Source organism: Budorcas taxicolor, chromosome X (assembly GCF_023091745.1).
Source record: "Budorcas taxicolor isolate Tak-1 chromosome X, Takin1.1, whole genome shotgun sequence".
NCBI lineage: Eukaryota > Metazoa > Chordata > Mammalia > Artiodactyla > Bovidae > Budorcas > Budorcas taxicolor.
Genome location: NC_068935.1, coordinates 92,402,369 through 92,423,736, shown reverse-complemented (window position 1 = coordinate 92,423,736; position 21,368 = coordinate 92,402,369). Strand labels below are relative to the sequence as shown.

The window sequence follows — 21,368 nt, the reverse complement described above, 5'->3', positions numbered from 1 at the left end:
TATGGGAATGACTGTAATAATTGTAGGAAAGAGCAGAGAGAGAGAAGAGAGCTCAGGGCAAACTCTAAAGAGCACCAGCTTTAAGAGTCAGACAAGAAGACTGGAAAGTAAAAAGGAGTTACCAAGGAAGTAGGAGAAAACAAGAGTGTGGTGTCACAGAAGTGGTTTAAAGAGGAGGGAATGTTCACTAGTGCCAAATGCTACCAAGAAGTCAAGTAGGAAAAAAAAAGGATAACCTTTGAAAAGATTCTATTGGATTTAGTGACATGGGCCATGGTAGACCTTCATAAGAGAGCAGTATCGGGCAAATAGAGGTAGATTGGAGTGGGTTTTAAAATAAGTGGGAAGTGGGAAAATTAAGACAGTGAAGTGCAGGTGACTCTTTTGAGACATTTATAGAGAGAAGAGAGGGAGGTGATTAGAGAGGAAGATGTTTTGGTAATTATTTTTAGAAGGAAGAGACCTGAGTATGTTTAAATGCTAAAAGGAAGGAGCAAAGGACAGACTGTAGGTTTGGTAGCAAGAAGTCCAGAACTTCCTTTTTTGGTGACTTCTGTTTACTTTATGAAGTAGGAGGTGGGGTCATCTGCTGAGGGTCAGGGATTAGATGAAGAAGGGGGATTGAGGAGAAGGGACGTTAGAAAAGGCTGTTGTGGAGCATGGGAGAGGGGGCTGTCGGGAAGGCATAGAAGGGTTGTGGATCAGAACGGAAGGCCTGGTGGAAGCTGGGAACCATGAGTTTATAGTGGCACAAATCTGTGAGGTTGAACAGTTTTCTCCCGCAGTGTTTAGTTGCCTGGGCACAGGCATAGAAAAGATGGACAGTTGGGCTGATTCAAGGTTGGGATGTTGCCAGGCAGATGCGACAATCCTGGGAATTGAGGCTATTGGTCAAAGGTGTTAAAATGACCACGAGATCTGATCTGAGCTGAGTATGAAAGGCAAGTCCCCTATGAGCCAAGCTCTAGAGAAACTCTGGAACATTTGGAAAGGTTGATAGGAAAGAGACTGAGAATGAGCAGAGAGAGACAGACCTGAGATAAGACAGAAAGGCAGATTTGGGAAGGTTGAGCCCTTTGACTTGCCTATGCTGGACCAGGGGTGATGCGGTTGGCAGGCTGAGGAGGAATTTTTAAGGAGGAGGGCCTAGAGGGCGGTCGTAGCGAGAATAGAGGCCGGCCCTAGTTAGGGGGCGTGGCCAGGCGCAAATTCTGAGCGAGGGGGCGGGACCCAGGCAACTGGGTCCCAGCGCCGCTGTGGCTGTGGCTGCTTCAGCGACGACTCCCGCCTCTCCACCCCCCTTCTCCAGGCTCCTTCCCGCCCGCCACCGCGGACACCCAGGCCGAGGCTGGAGAGGACGGTGGAGCCGGGCCTAGACTGTTCCCCTGCCCCCGCTGCTGGAGCATCGTCTGGAGGCTTTGGCTAAGGGAGAGCCCCGCAGCCCGAGCGCGCGGCACACAGGCGCGCCCCCCGCCACCGCCATCCTCTCCTCCCTCCCTCCCCTTCCCTCTCCTTTCCTCCCCTCCGCCCCCTAGCCTCCGCTGCGGCGGGAGGAAGAACCCTTTCCGAACAGCCAAGAGAGCCTAGATCGATTCCCATTTGGGGAGAGAGAAGAGACCCTGAACTCGGAACTGACCGGCCACTCGCCCCTGGGCCACGGAAGTGGCTCACTGCTCGCGAGAGAGCCCACGCCGAGCGCAACCCCCCGACCCTCACTCAGCCGCTGCCGCATAGACAGCGCTCCCCAGAGGGCCCCCGGCCCCGCCGAACCCACTCCCTGCGCGGGGCCGGGGCCGGCGATGCCTAGCACCGCCGCGGCGGTGGCCGCGGCTACTGCTGGTACTGCCACGGCTGCTGGCCCGGGCCCGGGCTGGGGGCTAGAGTCTCCGCAGTGGGGCTGAGCCCGCAGCCCCGCCCCCCGAGCTTGAGGCCGCTGCTCCGCCGGGCGCCGGGCCTCCTCCGCCCGTGCCTCCGCCCCAGGAGCTGGAGCCAAGCGGGGAGCCCGGGACCCGCGCCCAGGCCCGGACTATGCACGGCCACCGAGCCCCGGGGGGCGCCGGGCCTTCAGAGCCCGAACACCCAACCGCGAACTCCCCCGGCGCCGCGTCACCGGCCTATGCTGACTCGGACCCTGGAGCCTCGGAACCCGGACTGCCGGTGCCCAGGGGCTCAGGCTCAGCTCTCGGCAGCCTCTTGGATCCCCAGTTTGCCGGACCCTCGGACACCAGCCTGGGCGTCGCTCCAGGCCCCCGGGTCTTGCCCTGCGGCCCCAGTCCACAACACCACCGGGCCCTACGCTTCTCCTACCACCTGGAGGGCTCACAGCCCCGGCCTGGTGAGTGATTGAGAGAGAATGGGAGCCCAAGCCGTGGGCCTAGGAGCGAGTTCTTGTTCTCAGGGCCGGCTCGCTCACCACAGCCCTTTGACTCTTCTCAACCTCCAACCCCTTCCCTTGCTCCTCGGCCTTCTAATTCTTTCAACCCCAGTCCCACCCCCACCCTCAACTCCCGCCTCCTCTCTGTCCGCTGTGCCCTCTCAACCATTGCGACCCCCTTCTCTTCTATCTGCTGAGGCTAATGGGAGAGGGAGCACTCTAAGAAAAGGGGTAGGATTGCAAGGCAGGAAGGGGGATTTGGTTGGAGGAACTGGGGTTTGTTTGGGGGAATGGGAGAAAAGGAGTCTTCCAGTTGCCAAGCACCTACGTTGTGCCAGGCACCGGGCTGGGTGCTTTACATGGGTTTTTATTTCATCTTCAGGAGCCTCCTGTGAAGTAGATATCCATTTTGTAGGTGAGGGAACTGAGGCTCAGAGAAGTTAAGTAACCTGTCCAAGGTCACACAGCTAGTATGGAGACAGGATTCCAAAACAGATCTGTTTGAGTCCAAAGTCTATGGTCTTTCTGCTTCCCCAAACTGAGCTTGGAGACCATGAAAGTAATGCCAAGCTTTCTGCTTATGTGATTTTCTCCTGTACTATTCAGCAGCTCTGGAGTATGAGTGGAAAAAAAAAAAGAGGGATGCTGGATTGATCCAAGGTTGGGGTTTTGCCAGTGTGTGTGGCAGGAGGACAAGGGAAGGAGGGAGTGAAAGGTGCTGATGAGAGAGAAAGGTGGTCTTAAGAGGTGGACCTTGGAGATCAAGTTGGAGGGAAGGGCTGGAGGTGGTGATAGGTAGGAAGATAGCAGAAAGCTGGTGATGGTTGGAGGGGGTGGTGCAAAAGCCAGTTGTAGCAGAGCTGGAGAGGTACAGGACTACAAGGTTGGTTGTGAGAAGTCAGGATGCTTGAACTTGGATTTGCAGAGAGGAGTGGCTCTAGATCAGGCTGGGACCACTGCCCGCTGCCTGGAGAGGCCTTCGTGCTGCAAAGACCTGAGTGTCTGAGGAGTCCAGCAGGGCCGCCTCTATCTGGGAACATCCCATGTGGACCTGAGCCCAGGAGCTATGGAGGAAGAACAGTGCCTTCCACTAGGCAACAATGAAGGAGCTGTTGAGCCTCTGGGACCTCCCAGGGCCCACATCCCAGGCTCCTCAGATTTAGGGGACTGTGGACCAGCACCAGGTAGCATTAGCAAAGCATATAAGTATGAGCAACTTGTGTCCCTTGCTCTTCTTGTGACCTTGAGCTAGTCATGGAACCTCAGGGGCTCACTCCAAATGGGCTGGAGATAAATCAGCTAACAATAGGCCTTTAACACCCTGCCTGCATGTTGCTCCTGCTGATTTTCCAAACTCCCCTTGACAGACACTGTGTGGAGCAAGTTACTCACCCACTTTATTGCAGCACCTTCTTTCAGATCCCAAAACATGCCACGAGCACTCCCACCTCGGGGCTTTTGCATCTGCTTTTCCCTCTGCCTGGCAGCTCTTCCCCCAGCTCTCCACCTGGCTTGTTTCTTACCCTTCAGGTCTCAGCTCAAATGTCATCTCCTCTGAGAGACCTTCCTTGATCACTTTAGGTAGGGGCCCTTGTGGGTGTCCATCAAAGTTGCCAGTGCACTTCCATCCTTGCGCTTAGTACATATGCAGTTATCTTATTCTATGTGTCTACTTACTTATTGCCTGTCTTCCTCAACTAGAATGTGAGCTCCATGAGGGCAAGGGGATTGTATCTGTTTTGTTCATCACTGGATCCCCAGCAACTAGCATACTGGCTAGCATACAATAGATGCTTAATAAATCCTTGTTGAACAAATGCCTAAACAGACACAAAGGGGCCACATAGTAGGACCTCAGTAACTATTTGTCTAAGAGAAGGACAACTGAACTCTTGCCCTCCAGATACTCTTGGTATGGGAGTCAGTAGCTGGGCAGCATCTGGGCCCCTGGTCTCTGGCCTCTGATCAATACACAGCAGTGATTCTTCCCACTCCACCAGTCCTTCCAAATTACAATCACAATACCCATCATGAATCACTCCCCTCCTCCCCACAAAAAGCGGCACAAATTTCCGACACTCTTTTTTCCCAATGAAGTCCCTGCCTTAGTAGTTTAGTTCAGTTCAGTTGAGTTGCTCAGTCATATCCAACTCTTTGCAACCCCATGGACTGCAGCATGTCAGGCTTCCCTGTTCATCACCAACTCCTGGAGCTTGCTCAAACTCATGTCCGTCGAGTCTGTGATGCCATCCAACCATCTCATCCTCTCATCCCCTTCTCCTCCTGCCTTCAATCTTTCCCAGCATCAGGGTCTTTTCTAATGAGTCAGTTCTTTGCATTAGGTGGCCAAAGTATTGGAGCTTCAGCATCAGTCCTTCCAATGAATATTCAGGGCTGATTTCTTTTTAGGACTGACAAACAGTATTAAAAAGCCTTAGTCATTGGTGGGTGTCTTTTTCTATTTTTTCACTTCAGGATGAGAAGTGGGAATAAGAAAGGTGTCAGGGAAGGACCTGACCTCTCATTCAACCATTCCTCACTAACTCACTGTAGGACCCTGGGTGAGTGACTTTCCTTCTTTGAGCCTCAAATTTCCTCATCTATAGAATGCCATGAGGAATCTATGAGATAGTGGTTGCAAAGCCTGCAGAATGAAATAAAATTTAAAAAAAGAAAAACCTTCTGAAGTGGAGGCGGAGGAATTACTCAGGCCCTGGCAAGACAAGCACTGAGCCATGTGATTCACAGCAGCATGGGGCGTGAGAGCCCGCCTCCCCCACTGCCTGGCCAACCCAGGAGTAGGCACAAGTGACTTGCTTCTTTCTCTACAGGACTCGCCTATAATTGGCCCAAAGAGGGCAGGGTTGGTGATTGTAGGGTGTGTGTGTGTGTGTGTGTGTGTGAGAGAGAGAGAGAGAGAGAGAGAGAGAGTCTTAAGTTTCAATTAAAGGGTTGAAACATTTTTAGTCCATATGTTAACATTTCTGTGTGCCTCCTGGCTTCCTCCCTCAGACTGCTGAAGCCTTTATAGAATCACCATCCTTAGGAGCCAGCAGTCCATCCTGGTGGTATATGTGTGTGGGGGGGGGTGCTTTTTAAAATAATATATTAATATATTATCCATAGGAAAGCTTTGAATTGCTTCAAAGTGCTTTGTCTTTTAGTTACCCTGATTCCTATCCAGGGGTTGGATGATTGTTTTTTGCCCATTTCCCAGGTTAATAAAATGTGAGGCCTTATTGGGTTACTGAGATAACTCAACCTCTCTGAGATACAAGAGAGTGCTTTGAGAGAGTCGGAAAGGAGTTCCCAGGTATAGGTTTGTTCATAGAGATTTGGGAAGAACCCTACCCTCTTCCTCAGCTTTGGGAATATCTTTCTAGATGCTGGTTGGGAGATAGCTTGGGACTTGACCTTAGCTCAGTTGAAAGAGTTGTAAAGCCTTAAAGCCTGGTGTTAAAGTGGGTAGTGGAAGGACTGAGTTGAGGGAGGCAGCAAGAGGGGCTGGCTTCTCCTGACTTGGAGCCTAGGGCATCATCTGTCAAGCTAAGAGTTAGAATTGGAGCTGGAAAGGTCCCTTGTCACCATCTGGTCCTGGATTTCCTAAACTAGATGAATATCAGAATCCCTTGTTGACTTTGAAAAAGTAAATGTGATTCCCAGACTCTACCTCAGAGCTCCAGAATCTTGGGGTTGCAACCCAGGAATCAATTATGAAAACTCCCCAGGTGATTCTGATATATAGCCTAGAATGGGCACCATTCTTGAGCTGGGACCATGGAGACTCTGAGAGGCAGTTTAGCTGTGATCCTACAGTAAGTCAGTATCATTAGGATACCACATCAGCCTCTACTCTGATGTTGTTTTCCCAGGGCCCTTTTTTGGTCACCTCACCATAACTTCCAACCCTGAAGGGAGGCATGGGATCTAAGCTAAAGGGAATGAGTCAACCTCTCACCCATATAAGCACAGACACTGGGAGCCTCAGTTTACCCTTTATGCCCAGGTCTTGTGAATGGCTGCCATTTGGCCATTCAAATTGGAAGGCAGTTACAGTTCTGGGACTCTGGGACAGAGGAAACCTTGGTATCAGCAGCATCCAGCACAAGGCCTCGCCCAAAGGAAGGGCTCTAGAAGGGTGTCAGCAAGGTTTTCGGAGCTAGGAGGAACATGGAGGCAGTTCAGGTAGGACGTTCAGTATGAGCAAAGACACTGAGACATGAGGCATCCTGGGACAGGGGCTGACATTGGGAGAAGCAGAAAGATAAGGCTGATGAAGGAACTTTATCCTGAGGGCAAAGGGAAATTTTGACAGGGAATGATGTGCTCAGATATGGCTGTTTGAGAATTCCCCATGGCTGTATGTGGAAGAGTGGGTGGTAGGGGCACAAGATTGGGGCTGGAGACGAGCAGGTAGGGATTGCAGTCATCCAAGCAAGAGGTGATGGTAGTTTGGATTATAGAAATGGCAGGTGCAGAAGGTAAGATCTGAGAGGTATTTTGGTGCTAACATGGACAGATCTTGGATGTAGAGGCTGAGGAAGAGCAAAAAGTCTGGGATGTTTCTGAGTTGTTTTCTGAAATCAACTACAGTGACCTGGTGGATAGTGGTGGGGCCACCTACTTACAAGAGAAGGAGCAGGTTTGAGGGAAGATACTGAGGTACATTTGAAAGCTGTTGCATTTGAGAGTCCTGGAGGGACACCTGGGTTGGAAAGCTCTGAAGAGTGGTCTAGGCCAGAGATGTTTGGGCATTTTCCCACTGCCAGTGAGTACCACCAGCCACACAGCAGCTCATGGGGAAAGTGTACATGGTTCTGGGGGCCAGTCCCATCCTTGAAGACATAGATAGTGAGGTCAGCAGAGTCACCTTCAGGTGAATCATTCATTACTTGCCCAAAATTTGCCTTAGAAAAGCCCTTTGGGATGGGGGGAGGAGCAGTTTTTAAAGTATATTTGCATAAAGCTGAGATCCATTTCACATATACCCAGGGTATTGGCTGTTGCACAGAATGGAGGGAGTACTCCTGAAAAGCAAACCAAACATTAGTAAATTCCTGTGACTCCCTCCATGTTTTCCCTGCTAAGGGCATCCTGAGAGGCCTTAAAGGAAGGTTGCTCATGGAAAGGAGAAGAGAGGACTCCTGAAAGGAGGGGGCGGTAGGCTCTGCTGGTGGTTTTTGAAGAGCAGCAGTTTGAGATTCCAGAGGAGTGTCTGAGAAAGGACCCAGATTTGGTTCCTAGTCACCTGGGACCTCCCAAACAAATACAACAAAGGTAGCTACAAAAAGGACTAAGAAAATTGAAGTCTCCAATTGCAGATGGTTGGCACCCCCATTTCTCCACCCTTTCAGGTTCCTCTGCCTCTAGGGGACAGCCTGGCTGGAGCTACTTGGTCCTTCAAGGGTGAGTGGTAGCTAACAGTGCCCCAGACAGATGCCAGCCATGGCTTTCTGGAGGCCAGTTAGCTAAATGCCTTAGGCAGATGTGGAGCTGACCAGACACTGTCTGAGTGTGGCTAGAACCTGTCTGGAAAGAGGACAGGAAGTGTAGTCTCCTGATGCCCAGCCCGGAAGAATTAACTGCCCTCAACTGTAGAGAGCAGTCTTCCCTGGAGCAGTGAGTTCAGCCTCTCCAGGGTCCAATACCCAGTTCCTTGGACCTGGAAGGCATGAGATCTCCAAAAGATACCTCAACACAGAGGACTGGAGACAAGGATGAGGCTAGCAGCAGAAGGAACTCAGCACTCCTGATTCACTGTGCCCTCAGGCTTCCCTTCCCACCACAACACCTTCATTTCCCCATTTGTAACATTGAGAACCTGTTCATCACATTTGTCTGGTATATAATAGGGCATCAATAAGTTACTGGTGAGCAGATACGGCAGAGTGAAAGAGAGGAGGGAGGAGGACATTTCTTTCTTTAACAAATGTTTATTGAGTACCTACTTTTTGCTTGGCCCTCTGAGTTGCTGGCTGGACAACAAGGCAGGCTCAGTCCCTGTCCTCGTGGAGCTCCTTTCTAGCAGGGAAGATATGACAGGTAATTCCAAGCACAGATGCTGCAGGAACAGATGAAGAGGGGGCAGGCAGGTAAAAGAGAGGACACTTGAGCTGAGATATGAAGGATAAATAGGAATCCAGAGGTAAGGAGAAGCAGAAAAGCTGTTCAGGCCCACGAGAATGACATGTGCCAAAGCCCCAGGCAGAGGAGAGCACTTTCGAGGAACAGACAAGAGGCCTTTGTGCCTGGAGGGTGGGGGTGGGGAAGTATTCTCTAGCTGGGCCTTACTTGTCCCTGCACTCAGGAGTTTTGGAGTTCACTCCAGAGGCAATGGGAGACCATCACCAGGCTGCAAAAATTGAAGGGGATTGTGTTTTCATAAGCTGGTTGTGGTGTGGAGAATACCTCAGGAGGACCCTGAGGACGGAAGGGAAACCAGTTAGGAGGCTGGACTGGGAAAAATAGCCTATGGATTCCTACCCTCCAAAGAAGTTGAGTCTACAGGACTTGGGGTCTGGCTGGACTCAAGTGAGTTGAAGGAGCAGGAGGAGTCTCAAAGAAAGCCAAATCTCTGGCTTAGGGACTGGCTTAGGGAACTGGGTGGCTGGAGGTGCAGTTCCTAGGGTGGGGAAGCAGGAGGAGGAGCCACTAGGAGCTGGGGTAGAGCTGGGGTTTAGAATGCACTGAGTCTGAGGAGCCTGGAAAAGGGGCATCTGTGTGGCAGTGCCCAGTCAGTGTCAACTGTGTCCATCTGGGCCCCAGACTAAGGACGGGAGGGTGAAGGGCACAGGGAGGGTGAAGGGCACAGGTGTGTGGCTGAGGCCCAGAGAGGGAACTGAAGGCTTTTCCCATTGCTGTTGCTGGCAGCTTTCAGCCCTCAGCGGCACTTCCACTGAGAAGGGGTTAAGTCAGGGAGGGAGGGCTCCTGAAGAAAGCGGGAAGGGAAGGGCGGGACTGGCAGCACGGCCCCAAGAAGCTCAAGCTGGCATAGAAGCTCTTCTGCCTGGGCCTTCTACGCCCTTGCCACCTCCCACGCTGCTGCCTTCAACTTCACCTTCACCTTCCCTTGCTCCCCCTTCTGCAGCTTCCCGACTCGCCTAGACTGGGCCTCCCTGCCTAATGCGTTCCAGGTGTAGCCACGGCCCCCTCCCCCACCGGGACACAGGGGAGGGGGGCAGGGAAGGTGCTGGGCTCTTTCACACTGCATCTCTTCAGGACTTCAGGACTTTGATTCTCCAGACAGCTTCTGTCTCCGGAGAACCCCTTTCTCTCATGTCCCTGGCAGGGGCAGGCAGTGGTGAGAGCCCCCCCCCACCACCAGCTCTGCCACTTTCTACTTTCATGTGATCCTGAGCAAATCACCTCATCCCTCTGAACCTCGGCTTTCTCATCTACAAAATGGAGTTAGCATCCTCACCTCCTAGAGTTGTTAGGATTAAATGCCACAAGTAGAGCACATTGTAGCCATGTTCAACAAGTGGCCCTGGTCTGCCCTTTTTGTCCCCTTTGCCTCTCTGGGCCTGCATCTCTCAGTGTCACTGTCTCTCTTCTGACTCGCCCCACCCCTTTTTTCCTGACTCCCTCTCTAGCTGTCCAAATTTCTGGGTCTCTGTAGTTTTCCTGTCTTTGTCCCGGTCTCTCTCTTTTTCCCCTCATGATTTCTCTGTGTCACCAAATCTCAATTTTGACCAGGCCTCAGGGAAGTAGGGAGGAGGGATGGGTAAGTGTTGGGGGCTCTGGGGTCACACACAGCAGGGGTCAGAAGGGCCATTCCCCAGTGGCTTTGTCCTCAAGGGGAGGGAAATCCCAGCCAGCGTGGCAGCCCCAGCACCGGGTAATTACTGCCCCCAGTGCTCCCAGCTGCAGCTCCACTCCCTTCCCTTCCTGTCCTCTTAAGTCCCCAGCCCCTCCCTGGGGGTGGAGCTACCACTCCCAGCCTTCTCTGGCCTCAGGTCCAGAGACTCTGGGAGGAGTTGGTTAGGCCTTCACAGTAATCCAGAAACTGCAAGAGGGATAAGCTGTCTGTGCTCCCTTGCGGCTGTTGTGTGTGTGTGTGTGTGTATGTATGCACATGAGGGCACATGTGCCTGGCTGCCTAACTGTTTTTGTCTCTATGGGTCTGTTTTGTGTATATCTTAATGTTCTTGTTATTATGTATTTCCACGTGTATGTTATTATATATCCCTGGGTTTCTGTCTGTGTCTCTAGGTCTGCATATGTTAAGTGTTCCTGTATTCCTGTTTTGTGTCACCTTGGCTCTGTCTGAGCCCGTGAGCCTTTTCCAGTTGTTTCTGTATGTGGGTCTCTCTGTATGTAGACTGTGTATATGTGTTTCTGTGCTAGTGCCTATCTCTGCATGGCCCCTATGGGTCTGTATCTTGGTGGCAGTGGTTGGTGGAGGAGGAGAGTGCCTGCCTATCTTTTGGCCTTTTCAGCCCCTTCCTTCTATTCTTTCCTATTCTTACAAACCCAGGATTCTATTCACTGTGCCCTTCAAACATGCTTCACTGCCCCACCCCTAGTATCCAAACCTTTGCTCAGTTTTCTTCCCTTGCCTGCAGGACTGTGCCCAGTCCATCTATATGTGAAAAAACACTTCCTGGACAACTGAATTCAAAACCCGTTTCCTTTAAAGTTCTCTTCCCTCCCCCTCTCTTCAATGTGATTTCTTTCCCAATTCAGCAGACATTGAGTGAGGATGTGCTCTGTGACTCTGGACACAAACACACTTGGGATCCAATCTCAGTTCAACCACTTCCTCAGGCAAGTTATTTTGTTTCTCTGTGCCTCAGTTTCCTCATCTATAAAATGGAGCTAATAGCATACAGAGTTGTTAGGATGGTGCCATATAGGAAACAATGCCTGGAGCAGAGTAGGAGCTCAACAAACAGTTGAATCCTCATACGTTATATCCTCCACAAACAAGTAAGCACCTTGAGTTTCAGAGAGTTCTGAAAGTTCTTGCAATCTCCTGCTTTTTTTCGCCAGGCATCCTAAACAGGGCAGAAGACAAGACAGAATAAAAGGCAGATTCCAGTTCAGGGAACTGCTGACAAGTATTGCATGAGCCAGCACTCTGAAACTGCTCAGGTCCCTAGGAGACTGGGCCCTTCCAGAGGGTGGAGGAGAGACTCCAAAGCTGCCACCCCAGGGCCATAGCATGTCAGATAGAGCAGGAAGTAAACAGCAGATGTGGAAGGGGCCTTAAGGACCATCCAACTCAGGTATTGCAAAGTGGTGGCCCACAAGTTGAATCTGACTCACAAATTTCATTTGACCTACTCAGTGTTTTTAAAATTAGGAAATTTCACACAAAAATCTGGATTTCTGATTTTCTTGAAATATTGGAAGACCTGAAAAGGCAGGGGCCCTGTTACTGCAAGGTGACAATTAGAAAAAGGGGAGAAGCTGCTGTCCCTGCTTTAAGTGAGGCATGCTGCTGCTGCTAAGTCGCTTTAGTCGTGTCCAACTCTGTGCGACCCCATAGACGGCAGCCCACCAGGCTCCCCCGTCCCTGGGATTCTCCAGGCAAGAGCACTGGAGTGGGTTGCCATTTCCTTCTCCAATGCATGAAGGTGAAAAGAGAAAATGAAGTCGTTCAGTCGTGTCTGACTCTAAGCGACCCCATGGACTGTAGTCTACCAGGCTCCTCCGTCCATGGGATTTTCCAGGCAAGAGTACTGGAGTGGGGTGCCATTGCCTTCTCCGTGAGGCATATGCTCTCTAGTTTACCCCCACCCTCACCATCCTCTATTGTTGTCCCATTTTACAGAAAGGTTCTCACTTTACACAAGGGTCCACACTTTACAGAAATGTTTTTCACTTTACAAAAGGAACCTCATTTTACAAAAGAGTTCCTCCATCTTACAGAACAGTATTGTATTTTGTCAGATTCCATTTATAGATGTCATGCATTTCACAAAAGGGTCTTTATAGAATGCTCCTCACTTTATAGAAAGTCACTCCATTTTGAGGAAACCTTCTCCACATTGCAGAAATGGAATATTGCAAAGAAATTGAAGAAATTTTTTCCCTTTTTATCAAAGCGACCTCTATTTTACAGAATGTTTCTCCAGTTTTCAAAAGGGAACACTCTAGGAAGCTCCTTACTTTCCAGAATGGCTCCCACTTTCCTAAAATGCCTTCACTCTGCAGAAGATGCCTCCATTTTTCTGCAGAGTCCTTATGTTCACAAGACCAATCCACTTCAAGGAAGAACTCTGAGCTAGCCAGAGGGTCCCTATAGACAGCTCCCCCTGTACTTCTCATACTTGACAGAGCTTTGTGTTGAAACTTCCAGAGAGAACATCTGCCAGGCCAAACAAGTTTGGCTGCAAAAGCAGAGCAGTGCAGCTGGGCTGGACCTCACATTCAAGGGGCTGGTGGAAAGAGGTGGGGCAGCTACCCCACCTTTATCCTCTGCTTTCTTCTCAAGCTGAGGGGCTCCCCTTCCCCACCCCCAACAAAGCTGGCTTCCCAAAGGACACTTTCTTATTTGCTGTTCTTTTCCACTCCCTCTTCTTTCCCCACCCCACCCCACCCCCAGGAATTCAGCTGTCTCAGGGGCCTATCTCACACCCTGGAGAGGCAGGGATCTGGGGGTTGCTGAGAGAAGCATGCACTGGGGGTCAAGAGGCCTGAGTGCCAGGGCTGGCTTCTGCCCACAGTAGCATCTCACCAGTTCCTACAATGAGAAGCACACAATACTCTCCCCATTTTTCAGATGGGGAAATTGGGGTCCAGAGTTGTGAAGCAATCCCCCAGGTCACCAGGGAGTTAATGGCTGAGTTCCAGTCTGTGGCCCTATTAGCTGTTTTGAGATTAAGCCAAGGCTACAGCTGGGAGAAGGGAGAGGGGGTGCTGCTGGCCAGGGAAGGGGAGAACTGGGAGCTGAAATTCGCGGAAAGAGGTGAGGGTCCAGTTCCAGTGGAAAAGTCCTTGTCCTCAAACTCAGCTATGGGGTAGACCTACTCTGCCACTAAGCCCAGAAGCACATGCTCAGGGCACCTGCCAATCAGTGCCATGAAGCTACCAAAAACAATTTCTGGAATGATTTTGCTATTTCAGTACCAATAAGTTGTCATGAGAAAATTCCAAACTGTTATACTTCTTGAAACTTATGATTGCATTTGGTTTCTATATTTTAATTGAATTTGAATGAAGGATGGGGTACCATTGTCTTTTCTCTGCCATTCTGTCTCTAGTAGAAATCCCGCCCTGATCTGAGGAACTGTCAGAGAGTGGGGCTGGATTCTGTGTTCATCTGTGACTGGGTTTGCATGTGTTTCTCGGTATGTTGATAGCTTTGTGTTGGGTTGCAGCCTGTGGCACGTGGGTTTATATATCTGTGTGCATAGTTTTGTTTCTTTGTGGATGTGCAGTTATATTGGCTTTCAAGTTCAAGCCACATTGCTGGGGGGCTGGGGGCACTATGTGCTTTCCCTTCTTTGTCTCATGGACTCCTCAAAACCAGGGGGCTGTGATTGTTATCCTATTTTCCACACAAGGAAACTGAGGCTCAGATAGATGGAGAGGCTTGCCCAGGGTCACACAGTTAGTAAGTGAGGGTGTTGGGATTTAACTGAGGTCTGTGTTACTCCTGAGCCAGATAGTCCTAGTGAAGGCTTCACAACATCTTAATCCATGCAGTTTGGTCAGCAAGTGTGATCAAGCCACCCTTCTTTGGAATAGTCAAGTACCACAGGTTTTTAAATTGTTGACTTTTTTTTTTTTTTTTAGTAAATAAGACCAGATTCAAGCTTATACCTGAAATAATGTCACTGTCATGAGCATTCAGGCACCCACTGAAGGGAAGTTGGGTAGAGCCCACAGCTTGCCTCGTGCCACCTCAGAGGCCTGGCTCCACTTCATTTATTAGAATCCCTTCTCAACTAGAGCTTTTGGAATTCACCCCAAAAAAGTAGACTTGAATTTCAAATGTACAACAAAAAGTTTTTAGTATAGCATAATACATTTTGGGGCTTCCCTGGTGGCTCAGTGGTAAAGAACCCACCTGCCAATGCAGGAGATGCAAGTTCTATCCCTGGGTTGGGAAGATCCCCTGGAGAAGGAAATGAGAACCCACTCCAGTATTCTTGCCTGGAAAATCCCATGGACAGAGGACCCTGGTGGGCTACAGTCCATGGTGGTCAATAAAAGTCAGACACGACTTAGCGACTAAAACAATAAATAACAGCATCAAATACATTTTTACTTTAAGTATGCATGACATATGCTTATACTAAGAAATTATTCATTGCTTATCTGAAAGTCAGACGTAACTAAGCATCCTGTATTTTATCTGGCCATCCTGTCCCTGGCCTCTCCCTCCCTTGAGCTTCCCCAGTCCCGACAGGCTGACCCCCTTGCACTTCCTGAGCCGCACTTAGCTTTTCCTGAATGAGAGTCTCTTGTCTTTGAGATTGGGAGCTCCCTGAGGGTCAGGATCAAGATTGCCCTTCGGCCTGCTGAGGGCCTGTTGGAGGGTTTGCCCCACCTCACAGCAGAGCAGGGGCTGTACCTAGGCATCCTAGTGTGCCCAGGGCGTGTTTCCCATTAGCAACAAGAGATGTCTGAGTGTAAGTATGTGTGTACACCCTGTGCTGCACACGTTGCATGTGGACCTGTGAGCAGTTCTGTGGTTCTCACTGGGTCTTTGCAGTTTTCCTCACTGCCTCCCCAACTCAGACCACAGACCAAACCTGTGCCCCCTGCAGTGAAAGCCTTTGGTCAAGTGACTGTCTATGGGGGGGTGCCCTTTGTGGCCTCTATTCTGATGGGTACTGGGGGCTCTGGTAAACCCAGTGGTCAAGGGACAGTGCTGGTGGAAGACCTTGTCAGGTGTGTGGGTGTGGGTGCAAGTGCGAGAGAGAATATTATGGATTATCAACCATAAAAAATGGACTGGAAGATTTCCCTGGCAGTCCAATAGTTAAAACTCCACTTCCACTGCAAAGTGTGCAGGTGGGTTTTTTTTATTAATTTAATTTTAATTGGAGGATAATTGCTTTACAATATTGTGTTGGTTTCTGCCACACATCAACATGAATCAGCCACAGGTATATATATGTCCCTTTCCTCTTAAACCTCCCTCCCACCTCCCACCCCATCCCACCCTTGGTTGTCACAGAGCACCGGGTTGAGTTTGCTGCATCATACAGCAAATTCCCACTGGTTATCTATTTTATATATGGTAATGCATATGTTTCAATGCTACTCTCTCAATAAAGGGGTGCAGGTCTGAACCCTGGTCAGGGAACTAAGATCCCATATGTCAAGCAGCTTGGCCCCAAAAAATTAATTTAAAAAATGGACTGGAGAAAATCAATGCAGGACTTAAGCGGGTAGGGATGGGATGGGGCAGTGGGAAGAGCTCTGGTATCTAGGGCAGGGGAAGACCCCCCTGGGAGCTCCCTAAAGGCAGACATAGAATTTTCACCTTCTCCAGCACCTAGTCTATTGGGCTCAGAGCAGGGCTCAGAAGTATTCAGGGGACTAAACTAAGCCAAGGAAAGCCAGAGAGTTCAGCATGGTCGTGAGGGGCCATAGAGAACTAGCTGGGAAGCTTCTATTTTCTCCATGGGCAATGGGGAGTTCATGGCAGGTTCTTGTGCAGATAAGTGGTATGACTTGAGCTGGAGGTCCATTAGCCACTTAGAGGGAACGACACATGGAGCCATGGGGGACACTAAGGGGAAACATAGAAGGAGACAGGAAAATGTAGGCAGAGGAACATGGAGTGAACACTGCAATAGGAAAGAGAGGGATCTTCTATCTTCTTCCCTCAGTGGAGCCCTGCCTGGTTCTTGGCCAGGCTCAGGCTCCTGAATTGAAGCCCTGTTGTCATAATCTGTGAGCAGGCTTGGGGGTGTTGTTCTCACCAGCTGCACTGGGGCACACCTCTGCCCCTGTAGTTTCCCCTCTTTCCCAGCTTCCTCTTGGAAAGCAGAGTTAAGAAGTCTGGTCTCAGATCAGTCTGCTGCAAGTCTGTCACTGACTTGCTATGTGACCTTGGGCAAGTCACTGCCCCTCTCACTGCCTTCATCTCTTCGCTAGAATCTGCCCCACTCACCTAGGAATCCAGGGTGTCCCTGAATATATCAGTCCCATTCTGCAGGGCTGCCTGCAAGGAGGCAGAGAGAAAGGAGAGGAAAGCCCACCTGTGAGCTCCCAGGTAAAGTGGGTGGGAAGGGAGCAGAGAGTGAACCAGAGCAGGGCCACAGAGTGTGGCATGGTTACCCTATCCCCAGGACAAACAGTGGAGAGAGAGAGAGGGGTCCTAACTAGAGAGGGGCTTGACCGCCCTGGATGGACTGGGTAGGGAGGGCTTACCCAGGGAGGCCTACCTGCTTTGAGGTATGGAGACAGGGCCAGGTGCGTGCCTCCAGGCTCAAGGAGGCAGACAAAAGGTACCTGCTGAGACTCTGGCACCCGTGTGTGTTACCCTGAGAGGGGTCTGCATGGTGGGTGTCTGGCTTTGCTCTGTGGATCTCTGGCCCTGTCAGCTGTTCTCTCTCTGTCTCTCACTTTCTCTGGCCGTGTGGTCTCTGTATGTCTCTGTATGTGCCGCCCTCAAGGTGATTCATCCTCATCAACCCCACGCCCAGGGGAAGGGCAGGGCACGACAAGGCCAGGATATGCTGAGCAGGGCAGGGTAAGCAGCCCAGCTGAGCTGAGAGGAGCACCTCCTCCCTCCCAATCAGGGCCCTGCCTGCTGTGGGAAAGGAAGTGAGGAAACTGCACCCAAAGCCAGGTACTGAGTGAGGGAGAGGGGCTCAGCCCAGGGCCTAGGGCACCTTGTTCCTTCAGGGCTGGGAGGGGACCATGGCCTGAGACCCCGGGGCCTTTGTGACTGGACTGTGGCCTGATGGAGTCAGAGACCCTGGGAAGCTGTTGGAACCCTGTGGGTTGGGCTACTCCCTCCCTCCAGGACTAGAAGACCTGAAATTTCCTGCTGCTCTTTTTGCCTGTGACCCAGTGGAGTATTTCTGTGTTGTAGCTGTATGTTTTTGCAACAGAGGCTGCATGTGACACCATGACTATGTAGACCAGGAGGCAAGTGTCGTGTGTATACCTGAGCCCCTAAGACCCAGGGGCTCCACGGACATGTTTGTTTCATGAGTATGACATAGTAAGTTATGCCATGTGTGATTGTATGTCTGTGATTTGGGGTACATGGTGGCAGGTGACTTTGTATTGTTTAGTCATTGTGCAAGGTTGTATATGACATGGTATAATAACCCCCAATGGCTATAGTCTTGTGACTGTGTGAACCATTTGCAGGTGTAAACCTGTAACACCATATCCTGGTGTGTATGACACTGTGGCCCTGAGATTGTGAGATACAGTGTAAATGGCACTGTATATCTTTGTGACTCAGTGGAATCATATTTGAGGAGTATATGTGGGTATATGATGGTAAGTGGTTAGGTGATTGTTATATGAGGCTATGTGTGAAATTGTAGATTTGCCACTATGTGACTTGTGTCTTTGTGACTGTGCATGGCCATGTTTGCCAGTGCATGTAATACTGTGAGGCTGTATGATAATATGTAAAGCTGTGACTATGGGTCTTTATGACTGTGTGTGACCAGGCTTTCAGAAGCGTGATAGCATGATTGGATGTTTGAATTTTGTGTCCCCAAAGTTAAGTGAAACAGTGTGAATAACACCTGTGTCTCTGTGACTGAGTGAACCCCTTTGTGACTGGTCACGGATGAAACTGTGACACAGGGTAACAGACTCTCGGTGGCTATGAGAGGTCATGTGACTGTGGCATAGCAAAATTGGCACCATGTGTGGGTGGGAGTTCTGGGGGCTCTTGGCTGCCACTCCCTCTCTTGTCCTGACACCCATTTGCTGCATCCTTCCCTACACGATGGTCTTTCATAGCTCTCTTCTACCCACAGGCTGGTCACCCAGCTCGTCAAACTGCCATCTGGGGCTTGCCCTCTCTACTCTGCTCTGCTTCCTCTCTGACTTCTCTATCATCTGAGACGTGCCACACACAGATCCCTGCCCAGGCAGGCCACACTCCTTCCCTTAGAATGTGTCGTCCCTGGGTGCAGAGGTCCCCTCACACCTCCCAGACTGAATCTTCTCACCTCAGGGTGACCATCATCTCCCCCAGGACCAAAGACAGAGGTGGGTTTAGGGACCCCAGGTGAAGGAAGAGGGACAATGCAGAAAGGCCTCACTTTCCTGAATTTTTTTGCCTGGTATCCTAAAGCTGTTCCTGTAACCTGAACTCTACATGCTGGCTGTGTGTGGGGTGTGTAGGTGTGGAAATAGAGGAGGATAGTACAGATTAGTGAGAAGCTGGGATTTTAAGAAGCAAAACTTTTATTCATGAAATATAATTTCATTATTTTCAGCTATATAAAACTGTAGAAAAGGAAGTCCAGATATCCTCCGGAACTGAAGAGAAAATGTGAAGAACACTTTAGGCTCAGCATCTCATTATGGCTATATAAACAACAGTGCAACCATGTACACAAACCGTAGGCTTCTCGTGCCTGCCCCCAGCCTGGTTAAACTCCCTAGTAATGATGCCTGCTGACATACAAGAAATCAATGTACTAACCACAAAGAACTCTTGTCTATTAATGAAAACAGCTAGCCACAACCCTGGCCCTGGCTTCCCATCTGACTGCTGGAGTAAAGGTTTCCCAGAAAGACAGTGTAGCCAGGAGAGGGGTTCAGGGGAACTTGATACCACAGGTACCTGCTAAGACATACAACTTTCCAGTCTCCTTTGGGATAATCAGTTGCTTAACACCCAGTTTCTCCCTTTCTGCAGGGATGCACCAGGGAAACCGGATCTTGGTTAAAAGTTTGTCCCTTGACCCTGGCCAGGGCCTTGAGCCTCATCCAGAAGGTCCCCAGCGACTTCGCTCAGACCCAGGCCCCCCCACTGAAACCCCCAGCCAGCGTCCTTCGCCACTGAAGCGGGCACCGGGCCCAAAGCCACAGGGTAAGTGGTTCCAGAGAGGGGATAAAGAAATGGCCCAGGAGAGGGGACAGAGGAGGGGAAAGGTTTGCCAGTGGCCGAGGAGAAGGCTTGTTAGAAGGACAGGAAGCACCACAGTCTAGGAGCAGAGGGCTGTGACCTGAAGCTAATGAGCACATACTGGCATCTCACCTTGGGCCAGTTCTGTGCCTGTCTCAGGCAAAGGTGCAGACTGGGGGTTTGTGGAGGGGCTTGTGGCCTGGCTGCAACAGCCAACTTCAAACTCAGCCTATTGGGATCTCCCCTCTTTATCCCATCCATCTCTCTAGTCCCCCCGAAGCCCAGCTACCTGCAGATGCCCCGGATGCCCCCACCACCTGAGCCCATCCCACCCCCACCATCACGCCCACTGCCTGCAGACCCCCGAGTAGCCAAGGGCCTGGCCTCCAGGGCAGAGGCCAGCCCCAGTTCTGCAGCAGTATCCTCACTGATTGAGAAATTTGAAAGGTGAGTCCAGCTCCCGGGGGACCCTGTGGGAGGAGGGTGGGCCTGGAATAGAAAGGACAGTTGTAAGACAGGCCTCTCAGTCAAGCTCATGCCCTGCCTCCATGTGTGTCTACCACCCACCTCAGAGAGCCTGTGATTGTTGCCTCGGATAGGCCAGCCCCTGGCCCCAGCCCAAGTCCCACAGAGCCAGCCATGTTGCCACAGCCACCCCCACAGCCACCAGTGCCCCAGCTCCCTGAGGGCGAGGCATCCCGCTGCCTGTTCCTGCTGGCTCCCGGGCCCCGGGATGGCGAGAAGGTACCCAATCGGGACAGCGGCATTGACAGCATCAGCTCACCATCCAACAGCGAGGAGACCTGCTTCATCAGTGATGATGGGCCCCCTAGCCACGGCCTCTGCCCTGGGCCCCCTGCCCTGGCCAGTGTCCCTGTTGCCTTGGCCGACCCCCACCGGCCCAGCTCCCAGGAGGTTGATAGTGACCTGGAGGAGGAGGACGACGAGGAGGAGGATGAGAAGGACAGACAAGTCCCAGCACCCCTGATGGAGAGACAGGAGTCCGTGGAGGTACTGACCCATGTTCACCAAGAGGCAGGACTGTGTGGAGAAACCAGAAGCCTGGCTTTTACACTTGGTTCTTTCCCCAGCTCAGTATTTCTCAAAACAGGGCATTGTTTCCACTTGGAATGTTTGGTTTCCCTGGTCCCCTGGTACTAAATATCAGTAGCAGACCTGTACCTTGTCCCTGCATCACTGTAACTACAAAAATGACCATTCACAGTTCCAAGTGCCCATGAGGAAAACTGTTGTAACCTTATCTGAGAACCACCAGTTGGGTCTCAGTTTTTCCGTCTTAAAGATGGGCATTCTGGTTGGGGATCTTTAGTGTCCTGCTCCAGCTGGAGAATCCCCAGATTCAGTAGCTATGTTAGGTTGGGCGAGTCTCTGCTGCCCCACCATAACCTTAGTTTCCTTATTTGTAAAATGGAAAGTCTCGCATCCAGAGAGACTTCCAGACAGCCGGCCTCTGGAAGGGCACAAGAACTTAGAGCCCTCTAGGAGCCTGAGGCTGTGGGACAAAAGCTCTCCACAGCAGGAATCCCTTTCTGTGCCCCAGCAGCCTAACACTGCTTCTGAGGCATCCTTGCACTTAATTAGGTCGTAGCCAGAATACCTGTGTCACCAGAACCCAGCTCAGATGTGGGGGCCAAGGTCTGGGACTCAGCAAATATGTGTCCAGTAAACAGGCAAGAAGGGCAACAGGCAATGAGTTTTATACATTTTTATTCTTTTGGGTTTTCCTCACACCCCAGGTACTCAGCAAGCCTTTACTGACAATGAACTGAGTGGGTGAATAATTTATAGTCTACTTAATCCATAGTCTGCTATGTTTCACTTACATTAAATCATTTAGTTGACTAAATTACAAATGGACTTAGGTCCTATTATTACCTGTATATGTAGATGAAGAGACTTAAATACAGAGCATTTATACAACTTATTCAAGCTAGTAAATGGCAGAGCTACAATTTGAACCTA

At 50.8% G+C, this 21,368-nt stretch overlaps 1 protein-coding gene across 4 annotated transcripts in view; it reads left to right on the top strand.

The window, feature by feature from the left end:
- The first annotated feature begins 1,342 nt into the window (after window positions 1–1,342).
- The window catches only part of FGD1 (FYVE, RhoGEF and PH domain containing 1), a 38,508-nt gene continuing 18,482 nt past the window's right edge, over window positions 1,343–21,368 (top strand). For 2 of the 4 annotated variants that reach the window (XM_052662941.1, XM_052662943.1), the window contains exons 1-4: window positions 1,343–2,335; window positions 19,176–19,349; window positions 19,655–19,832; window positions 19,958–20,396. In XM_052662941.1, coding sequence (XP_052518901.1) covers window positions 2,029–2,335; window positions 19,176–19,349; window positions 19,655–19,832; window positions 19,958–20,396 — 1,098 coding nt within the window. In that variant the 5' untranslated portion in view covers window positions 1,343–2,028. The remainder of the gene's footprint in view (window positions 2,336–19,175; window positions 19,350–19,654; window positions 19,833–19,957; window positions 20,397–21,368) is intronic. The other 2 variants (XM_052662944.1, XM_052662942.1) reach the window with 2 other exon arrangements.